This window comes from Saccoglossus kowalevskii, chromosome 17, assembly GCF_978046115.1.
Source record: "Saccoglossus kowalevskii chromosome 17, keSacKowa6.1, whole genome shotgun sequence".
Taxonomy (NCBI): Eukaryota; Metazoa; Hemichordata; class Enteropneusta; family Harrimaniidae; genus Saccoglossus; species Saccoglossus kowalevskii.
The window spans coordinates 7,939,960-7,951,245 of record NC_140657.1 but is presented as its reverse complement, the minus strand read 5'-3'; the positions used below and the strand labels follow the sequence as shown (position 1 = coordinate 7,951,245).

The window sequence follows — 11,286 nt, the reverse complement described above, 5'->3', positions numbered from 1 at the left end:
TTGTTTCTCAAATGCCTGTATTGATTGAAGATGTCTGCGCTTAAATGTGCAAAACGTATTGTGCCGCTTTATACTATACATTTATCTACAAAATCGCGCATTTTATTATTTTTACTCTAAAGAATGTAACATTTATTTTATAATATTCGTAACAGTTCTTTCTGAACTGTAGTGTTGCTAGAGGTACATTCCAAAAAAAAACAAAGGAATACAATACATACTAACACGTACCCGTGTAGAACGGTGTGTGAAACCCGTTTTTACATGTTTCCGCCATTTTGGATTGAGAGGGTCATCGACGATTGTAAACATAGACAGGTAAGCCAGAAATAGGTGGGTTACATTTTTTCAAGATACATGTCTGGCACTTGACTGTAATTAAGCGAATAACAACATTTCATGTTTAGCGAAAAGATAAACTGAATTGGCTGTATTATCTTCGTTTGTAAATAAGTGCACGATTTCCGCTAATGCATTCATTGAGTGACCCTCATTCGTTCGCCGTAAGATGTCAGTGTCATGTGATGACGATCAAAAATGTTATTGTTGTTTTATGCGTCTGTGATCTGCGTTAATGGATGACACTTCGAAAACACCGCATGTGTGTTTTTCATTTCATTTTGTTATTTCATTACCCAGTGGTAATCGCATAAAAAAAGCTATTATAGTTGTGAGTGCGTTGCACGATTAAAATGCCGGTGTGGCGAGACTGAGCGATCAGTCGATTTTAAGGCGTTCCAATATCAACAATTTCGCTCATATTTTATTGAAGTAAATTCTACCACGACGCAGTTTACCTGTTCGATACAACTTGGTTATTGCGAAATACTGTTTCTCAAAATTATCTAATCGTTATTTATTTCCTGATGTTCCGTCCTAAATGACGTCATCTGTGTAAATATAGGGGGCGTGGTAGGACGTCTTTAGTTGTCCTATTTCATTAATGATCTTGGATTTGTTTGGCTTTTTAGAATTTGAAAAGCAGATATTGTAAATGTCGGTGAAGCATAGTGTCAATGTGTTAATTTTATTTATTATAGAACAATTAAACTATAAAAATATTACTGTTAACTGCATTAATTTTGCCCAAGACATATTTTTATAATCAGGGAACATCACTACATATTGTAGCACTGAACATTTTACATGGGTCACATACACATGACCTAAGGTCACACATCCTTGCACTTATATGAGTATTATTGTAAAAAAAAACAGCATGTCAAGAGATTTTGAAACCATACATGCCATAGAAAACACCTGATTAATACCCACTATTACTATTAGTTTTGAAAGCATGTCTATGCACAGCTAGCCACAAAGTTTGCTTTTTCTTTTTTAGTTGGTATATCAATTCCTGGCTTTATCATCACATTAGTATTTCACAGTTTCCAACATTTTTTGACGGACCACAACTGTGGACTAAACATGTAGATTAGGGTGTAGTTAATGTCATGTTACCTTCATACCTTATTATTTTTTTTTATTTTTCAGGAAATTAATCAGTTTTCATCATGGCGGCAGGACCATACAATTATTCTTATATTTTTAAGTACATTATCATTGGTGATATGGGAGTTGGGAAATCATGTCTCCTGCATCAGTTTACAGAAAAAAAATGTAAGTGTGAAAAATGTGATAAATCAGGTATACTATATGGGTGAGAAAATGCATTATGGTTCATAAGCAAAAGGATTAAATGTATGAAAGAGAAAGCTGTCAGTCGCTATGACAACAAACCATTGTCAACATTCTGTGCAGTACTTTAATCCTCCCATTTATTTAAACATGAACAAATTATTATTTTTTTTGAGTTTTCATCTATGATTACATGATTGTAGAATGTAATTTAATTTTATTAAACAGTAAAATTGTGAAATATATAGGAACAAAACACAGAGAGACTAGTGACTAGTTTTATTTCTGTCAATAAGAGTGAACATCAAAGTGAATTGATAGATCATCTAAATATGGTTATTTCCTGCAAAGGGGGTGCATTTCTGCTGGAAAGTAATCAAATTGATGTGGTCTAATTAAGGGTTACCGAATTGATAGCGTTTGCGCATTCATCATTTATGCGCTTGCGCATATCGCCGGACCTGGGGTCAACAAATCGGAAGGTAGGACAGATTTTGAACGTCTCGAACGCAGTGTACCGAACATAACAGTTTCCAACTCGCAACGTAAAAATGTCCTGAAATAAAACTGCCATCATCTTTCAACTAACTCGTACAAGCCTCTGACAATTTACACACTATTCTGCTTAAGAAAGAATAACCAGCATGCAAATTATCTTTGGCTATAGCGTAATATTTAGTATGTTTTGCAGCTATTTTGAGAGTTGAAAAACTATGTCACGGTTATATTTTACTCTGTGAAACACACACGTACCATTTCTATTTCAGTCCATTTTCTTTGAAAAATCATCTTTTTCAACTGGAAATCCCTGTTTCTCAGCTGTCTTAAATAGTGTTACCTAGCTGCCCTATTTAAAATATGCCGCTGACTCCTTCCGGGTTGCATGTCTACCAATACTCTTTTGACTTTATATATTTTTGTCCTACCCTCGCATACGCAAATAGAATTACATCATGTCTGGCGTTAATTTGAAAATCAGAAATTAGGATTATGGAATTGATCTGTTTTCCTTTGCGAATAAATAAAGGTGTATCTGTTGTTAGAATATGCTTAAAGTAAATGTCCTTTTTAGGTAACAACCTACAAGAAAAGAAGAAGAGAAGAATTTCTTGATAAAAAACAAAATTTTAATCACTGTGTTCACAACAATTATTTTTATTTACAGTTATGGCAGATTGTCCACACACAATTGGAGTAGAATTTGGAACTAGAATCATAGAAGTCTCAGGACAAAAAATTAAACTTCAAATATGGGATACTGCTGGACAAGAAAGGTTTAGGTGAGTTGTCACTTTGCAAGAACAAGGCTTTCAGCAGGCGATGTTATGCAAATTTGGCATCAAAAAATATTATTCTTTTCCATAACAGCAAGTCTCGGAAGTATTGGGGCAGCCAATATGCAAACTTGCTAGCGAATTGGCTAACTGCTTGGGTTTTGACTAAACAGTTGGCTTTCCAATCTCGCTGGCGCCGACTCGTGGTCGCGTACACTCTGGGTGAGCCTATATTGCATTTAAATAGGGGACATATAATGCTTTTACGTACGTAGCCAGGTACATGTTTGGATTCCCCTGAATCGTTTGCTTTGCGAGGCATAATAATGTATAAGTAGTTTTCCTGGTGAGTCTGTGAGTTTACTATATATATGGGGGTAGCCATCTTGAACATGGATTGAAACTAAATAAAGAGACAAGTTGAGAAACAGGTTTCTATAAATCAGGGAGAAAACATACTTTCACATCCAAACGAACATGATTCGACATCACTTCATTACACGAAGAACACTTTCCCTGGTATATTTGAAAGCGAAATCGCCATCCAACTGTAAGACCGTCGCTGACTAGCTTCTAAAGTATGACGACCGTTACTACCTGGGTCCACAAGACTGCGTCTGCGAGATTCAAAAGCCAACCATTTAGTCAAAACCAAAGCAGTTAGCCAATTCGCTAGCGAGTTTGCAAATTGGCTGCCCCAATATTTCTGAGACTTGCTGTAAATGCACCATGAATCATGTGTATTTGAATACAAAATGCTTGAAATTATAAAAAAAAATAGGCATATTTTCAGATTAATTTGGGCTCCTCCTTGAAAACATTTTCTAAAAAAAGAATTCAGAGGGAATACTGTTGTCAGATGTTTTTGATGCTAGTCAATGCCGTGAAAACACAGTTGCAAGCACAAATTATTAAATACAAGTTTGTAATTTCTAGGGCTGTTACACGGAGTTACTATCGAGGTGCTGCTGGTGCATTGATGGTCTATGACATTACAAGAAGAAGTACATATAATCATTTAAGTAGCTGGTTAACAGATGCAAGAAATCTAACCAATCCTAATACAGTGAGTATCATCTGATGTAAATTGCTTTTATGGAAAATAAATGCGGGATTTATTAGCAGTGAAAAGTTACTTTGGTTTCTTCAGGCAATGGAGTCCATGCAAATGATCTCAAATTATCAACCATTACTATTTCAGGTCTTAAAACTAATCAGAATCCAGTCATACTTTAGAGTTGTGCTCTAAAGGAACCCCGAAAGCTTGATTGGGGTCTAAAACATTGAGTGGCTTGAATTACTGAAAATATTTGTTGGTTTTCCTATTTGCACTTGTTGCTTAGCACATATGAACCAATAGGAATGATCTGATAAAGCAACATTTCCAAATATTTTCAGTCAGGTATTGATTTTTTTTTTGGCAAGTGATGAACACATGATTGTTGTTGATAGATATAATTGTTTTCTTGACATAATGCACACATGTCATTTTTGATATGGGTCATATGCAGCTTATGCAATTTGTTTAAATACATTGGTTATTTACACAAAATTTGAACATGTGCTGTGTGGCAACTGTATATGCTTTAAGCTTTATTTTCATCGAGGATAATATTGAATCTTTGATAATGGTCTTTGCTTTTGCAAATGGCATTTATATTTTAAAGTCACTTTCGTTATAATTCTTCATATCATCCACGGTCAAGGCCAGTATGTTAACAGAATACCAGGACCTTCTTTTTCTCATGTGAATAGTTTTTAAGTAGCATGTCAAAAATAAGTATTTTATACGTATTCTCGGGGCGGAGCTACGTCACAAGATGTTCCACGTTGCTAAGACGCGCACCACTGTACCACGTATTTCTATGGGCTCTGTGCACGGAACAGGAACTCAACTTTGATGTAATTCTGAACAATCAAATTTATATGCTTTACACACGCAGGGGTAATCTTGTTACACTGTTCAGGGGAGTCTCAACAACAACTATCCCAAAGTACCATTTTCTGAGAGTTTTCGGCCTTTGTTTTCACCGTTATGGTTGCTATGTGGTGAAAATGCTTGAATGTCCGCCCTGAGAATATGTATACATAGTTTTTATATTGCCTCAAAATTCATGTTCACTCAGTTTAATTTAATTAGTGTTGATTGACAATTCCATTTTTCCTTTGTCAGGTTATATTTTTGATCGGCAATAAATCAGATTTAGAAGCACAGAGAGATGTTACATATGAAGAAGCTAAACAATTTGCAGATGAAAATGGTCTAATGTTTTTAGAAGCCAGTGCAAAAACGTAAGGAGACTTAATACTTGCATGTCACAAATTTTAATGTGTTTTCAGAGCGTGTGATTTGTTCATGCAGACAAATGTGATATGATATGTTCACGTGAACTGTCAAACAATTATACTGCTTGTGGAATATGTGTTAATATGTTGTTTATTCAAACCTGGCTTCTATACAGATATATCTAGGTAATGTTTGAAATGTCAAAAATGTTCATTTGTTCTTTGGTGGTGGTTCACTACTGTGGCCATAAATTTCTTCAATACAACAAAACAGAAATGAGTCAGTGAATTGGTTATCAATACTGATGTGTTGCAAGCAGGGGTTTTTCTAGAAAAAAACTGCAAGAGGGAGCACTGCAATTCAGCGACGCCACCAAGTGGGGGAGATAGAGTTCTCCCTACCAGGATGTGGAGTTTTTAATAATATAAGTTAAAATGGAGCATTTTATGGCTTCCTTGGGGCCAAAATTACTATCAGACAGGTCACAGTTGAAGATTGTGGCCACATGTGATCCCTGGTCAATCAAAATTTTATGGTTGCCAGAGGATCTGCTCCCCAGGATAAGGGGCGCATGGCCATGGCATGAGGTCGCTGCACCCCTGTTGTTTAAAAAAATCCCTGGTTGCAAGCATTGTTGCCTCCAAATGTGATAACAATTTACTGGCTTCTTGAAGCAACACATCTTGCAATACAGCTGTATTGTCAGCCTATTAACTGATAATATTGCTGATTAGGTGTACAAAACAAATTCACAGCCACAGTGAAATTCATGTGCTATTTCTGTGATCATAACCTGTCTTACATTTTGCAATTTTTTTTTTTTTTTTTAGTGGTGATAATGTGGAAGATGCTTTTTTGGAAACTGCTAGAAAAATTTACCAAAATATTCAAGATGGAAGGTGAGTTCACAGTTGTCTGTCTCCATTTCTCTTTCTTATTTGATTCAACCCTGACTCAAAGATAAGGCACAGTATGTTTTGATAATCAGATCATCACAAAACTGCCTGTCATCATGCATTTATACACCTGCAGTAATGTCAATGCATTGTTCTCAGATGCTATATACCTGGCTATCTGAACACCTTCATGGATGTAGATTAATGTTACCGGTAATCCAGTGTTCTCTCAAAGCTTTGTTTACAAATACAAGAATTTTCATCGTGTTTCATTTCATTCATGAAATTTTAAACCCAGAAGGGGTTTTAAGTGGTAGGGATAAAAACAAAGTAATCCACCACTTTAGCCAGTGGTGGTGCTCTGCTCTATGACTATCACAAATTTGGCCTGCATTCCTTGTCATGACTTGGAACCACCTGGTGAATTCATTACAGAATGGGCACAAATGCTGTCATTTTATTTTGTTTCACAATCTGATCAAAGATAGCTGATTAATGGCTGTTTAGTTTCTAAAAGTTTTATTTTGGCAGTATTTTGTTGAGAGCTCATCATATTTTGAATAACTGACCAAAAATCAAGAACTGAAAATTTACAGCACTCATGAGCTATCCCAGCTATCATCATCACTACAATCATTCCCATCATGCATTGCTGTTTCAATTCTTACTCGGATGCACACTAAAAACAACTAATCAAAAAGTACAATGTTTCAAATAGGCTTTGATGCAGTTCTAACCTGCAAAATAGTCATAAATTCGGAAGGACTGGTACAGAAAACAATTTGGTGTGCATTGCAGACTTATCTTACTAAAAAACTCTCCATATCAATTATTTAATTTTGTGATATACGCTCACTGTGTCCCCAAAATCAATGCATCCCGCTGTGCCCATGATTACATTGGGTGGTTTGATGGAAGCTTGGATTTCTAATCGAGCGAATTGTATATTTATTTGTAGTTTGGATTTAAATGCCGCCGAGTCGGGTGTTCAACATAAACCATCAACAGGTGGTAGACCTAATCCACTTAACACAGACCAACAACCAAGTAATGAAGGATGTCGATGTTAACATGACTTTTGAACACTGTACAATACAATCTTATAAACATAGTCTATAAAATAGCCAACCTAACTAGGAACCAACCATCAGCCAGCCAGCCAGCCAACCATCAGCCAGCCAGCCAACCATCAGCCAGCCAGCCAGCCAGAAGACGAACACCTAAGCAATGCGTGCCTATCCTGTGAACAGTGCTTATCGGCAGTTAAAAGACCTACTAGCGTAACCATGGTGTCTTAAGCATTGACACTGATGTGACTTGAGTTAGCTTCACAATTGTGCTTTACCCTATATCTTGCACTGCGTTTTTTGAAGCACAAACGGTAGGCACATGTATTGGCTGGGTTATCAAAGTTACAGTATTATCTCTATTAGAAGTGCACATGAAAATTGTCAAGGTATGGGCGGATGAAAGACAATTCAATTCTTTTTTGCAATATCCACTAAAGATATGACAATTTCATTGTACAGCCACTTCTGCTAGAGACAATACAGTGAAGAAATCATGTATGTCATGCTGACCACGTATTGTATAGTCAGTTGCACGGTTGTTACCAAAGTGTCTGGCAACTGGTTGGGTATCTGATATTATAGAATCCAGATGAAAGTTTTTTTTTTATTATTATATTTGCAGTAATTGTAAGCAAAATACAAATGTATTCATGTGGGTTCTACATCTTACTTGATGCATCCATTAAATATTTGCAGAAATCCACAGTGAATAGAGGGGGGGTCAGGGTGATTCCTACCGTAATAGAAACTCCACACTTTGTAAGACCAGTGACCAGAATTTTGGAAATTATTTTTATTTTACTTATTTTATGTTTCATTGACCAGTTTTACGTATCAGTTGACAATTGCATGATAAGGTGTATTTAATAATAATAAAAATATTTATAATTGTCCTACGGAGGCGCTGATAATATCTTACAATATCTAATGTGGAAAGGTTGCTGAATAGTAAACTGACCTGTCTAGCTAGGACTCATTAACGCAAGGTGATTCTATTGAAGTACTCGCATTTGATCAAATTATACAGTAATTTTAACTGTTCAGCAGTCTAAAATTAGATATTCAAGAGATTAATTAGACAAGTTTATCAAAAAAAACATTGTAACCTGATATAATGGATATCTCTCTAACAGTACTGTTGCTCATGTAGTCATTGCTGCATAGCCATATCTCGTGTCCAACCTTCCCTCACAAGTTATTTTCTGGAAGGATGCATTATTATATGTTCTTTTAGAGTCAGTTGCAATTTATTAAATAAATAAATAGTTTGAAGTTGCACTCTGAGATCATTAGGTCTTATAACTAGTATGTGAAGTACTTTAAGGGTCTGAATTAAGTGATATTCAACTTTCAATGTTGTTTTTGATGATTGGATTGCGTATTCAATTTTTTCTTGCTATCTATTCCAATATCCTTTTGTTTTGAATTGCGATGGAATGAAGCTAAAGTAAATTGTTGCTCATTTCGCACATTTTCTGAACATCAAATATTTCACATTGCCCTAAGACACCTATAAATGCTCCCATAGTGCTACTTTTAAGGCAAGCTGTGACAATTCAAATTCTGTGCTTTAGTTACTGGTAATTTGGAAATATCTGCCAAGTTAAGATCCAAATTTTGCCATCCCATGCATAAATCTACTACAAATGCCTTCATTTCTGTTGTATATAGCTTTAAAAACCCAATTCTTTGTGGCAAATATATTAATTTGATTTGCATACAATTTCAAAAGTCTTCAATTTTCCAAGTCGGTTTAACTTTTTCACCACCAGTTCCCTCTTTTCATCACCAAATAGTCCCCTTTATAGCCTGCACTTTCCTTCAGAAGATTGGGACAAAAATAGCAACATTTTTGTAGTAAAAACTGAAAATTGACTCAAATTTTGTCTGTTGGCTCAAAAATTAAGATTTATTACTAAAAATATTGAAGAATATAAGAACAAAAGTACCAAAAAATTTGTTGGCGTCTGATATTTGTACAAGGCTGTATTTGTCACTAACTACAACCCGTGAACATCTCTGTACATCCTATTAATGATATGTGCAAGGAAAATGTCAAAAAGCTTGTCTTTATGTTACATTCAAACTGTTTCTGTATGCAGATTTTGAGTGCCAACACACAGATTTCAATATTTGTGTGCACATCAACCCACGTCATGTCTGGATATGTGCTAATAAAACCATGCAGTCAAGGGTTTATCAATTATTTAGCCTGATTCCAAATGTGTTTGTAGCTACAATCCACAGATGGTCTCATTCCAACTTTTTTTTTTTAAATAATCATCACTTTCCATTTGGGTGTAACTGCAAGTATTACTATAGAGAAGTCTTTGTACACTAATGATACATTCAGCGGTCGTAATGTCTTACCGCTGGATTCTCAGTTTCTTTTATTAGCTTATCATATATGAATAATGTAGTCAGTCCATCCTAAGGGTTATAATATGAATTATGTAATATGTCATTTACAAGAGTGTGGCTGAGAACATATTGAGATACATTCACTCCATGGTTGGTATGAGATTTAGTTGTGAGCAGGGATATAATAGTATGTTGTCACTGCTTGGCTCATCTGTTTTGTACATCTGTGTTTTTTTTGTTTTTTTGCTTCTGTACATTTTGGGATATTATACTACCATGTCACCCAGTCTGAAAGTCAAAACTTTGTTTTGCTTTTTTATTTTATACAGGTACTTACTGATTTAGTATTAAAGAACAATTATGTTCATATACCCACACTTAAAGTTCAGTCCACAACTGTTCTAAGCCCCGGGGATTCAAAGTAAGAGTAGATGTAGAACTATTGAAATATGGATGTTGTATTCAAAAATAGGTTCCATAAGTACAGTATTGTAAAGATGTTAAACATCAACATGTATTTATCGTTTTTAACATTCTTCATAAACCATCCTGTGATTTGTTGCAATATTTTTAGAATGACTCCCGAATGAATTAAATCATATGCGAGTAGTCATGTTTGTTGACATAGTAGTTGTGAATAGTGTTATATCTGAATTGCTTCCTGAGTTTGTTGCAAGTTGGTGTATCAGCTTTAACTCAATGCCGATTTCATACTGGGTTAGAGAAAATCATGGGGGAAGGGCAACTTTATATCAAACACAGTTTTTTTCCTAAAGGCTGCTACGTAATATACTTTCATTTTTCATAACAGTGGGATATGTTCTTCATAATCAGTCCAATGTCAGGTTATAAGCTACAAGGTTAATTTCTGCAAAGCGTCTGTATATATTTATGCAGCTTTTTTGACAGGCGTGCAATGTAAACTCCCTTAGTAAAAATTAGTAAAAAAAAAAAAAAATGTTTTGTGTAGACATGTGATTAGTGGAGAGGAACAACATCAGACTTTTCAACTTGGCTATCTATGTATATTTCTTAGTTTTTGGCCATGTGTTTATTGTGAATAGGTGAAATATAAGGCTGCACGCATGGCCTGGGTGATTGATACTGTAGCCAATATTTTTAATTGAATGTCATTATTTATCTTATGTGGAATTAAAATTGAATCCTTACAACAGATTTGTTTTTAACCATCGTCTGACAATTATCTATACTTAGTATACCCCGCTTGATTTATTGATATTTATTTACGATTTATGTCTGTTGAAAGGTGTCTAAATGAGAGACTAGAATGAATGTAAAAACAAAGTATAAAGGAATAAAGGATTTTGTGTTTCATGCCTATTATCTTATTGTCTTTGTTTAGCATGTGAATATAACGAACTTTATTCATCAGCGTAGTCTACATATATGACAATTGACGTACAGTCAGTGCGCCCTCTAAGCCAATATGTAGTGCAGTGACCCACACAAATTTGAATTGACGTAACAGAAAATCATACATGGATGAAGAAAGTTATATTATAGTCACTGAACTTGTATTTGGGGTAAAATGAAATTTTATAGAGGAAATGGAGGGTAACAATGTTTTTGTCAGTGCTTCAAGTCACTTCTACAGTCACAGAATTTTATTTTTCTTACACTGGCATTCTTTGCGTTTAGTGATTCTGTGTGTGTATCTGTGTCTGTCCCACTGATATCTCAAGAACCAATGATCAGATTTTAATGAAAACTACTGACATCTACGTTCTTTCATGGTCCAA

The 11,286-nt window shown here is 35.1% G+C and overlaps 1 protein-coding gene across 2 annotated transcripts; it reads left to right on the top strand.

Moving 5' to 3' along the window:
* Window positions 1–241: 241 nt before the first annotated feature.
* Window positions 242–10,867, top strand: LOC100371130 (ras-related protein Rab-14). 2 transcript variants are annotated; one of them, XM_085492454.1, is made up of 7 exons: window positions 242–318; window positions 1,495–1,620; window positions 2,804–2,918; window positions 3,849–3,978; window positions 5,086–5,204; window positions 6,030–6,098; window positions 7,054–10,867. In XM_085492454.1, the coding sequence occupies exons 2-7, from the start codon at window positions 1,515–1,517 to the stop codon at window positions 7,163–7,165; spliced, it is 651 nt and encodes a 216-aa protein (XP_085348580.1). In that variant the 5' UTR covers window positions 242–318; window positions 1,495–1,514; the 3' UTR covers window positions 7,166–10,867. The 2 variants fall into 2 exon arrangements, with proteins under 2 accessions (XP_085348580.1, XP_085348581.1); XM_085492455.1 differs by having other exon boundaries at window positions 259–333.
* The last annotated feature ends 419 nt before the right edge of the window (window positions 10,868–11,286 follow it).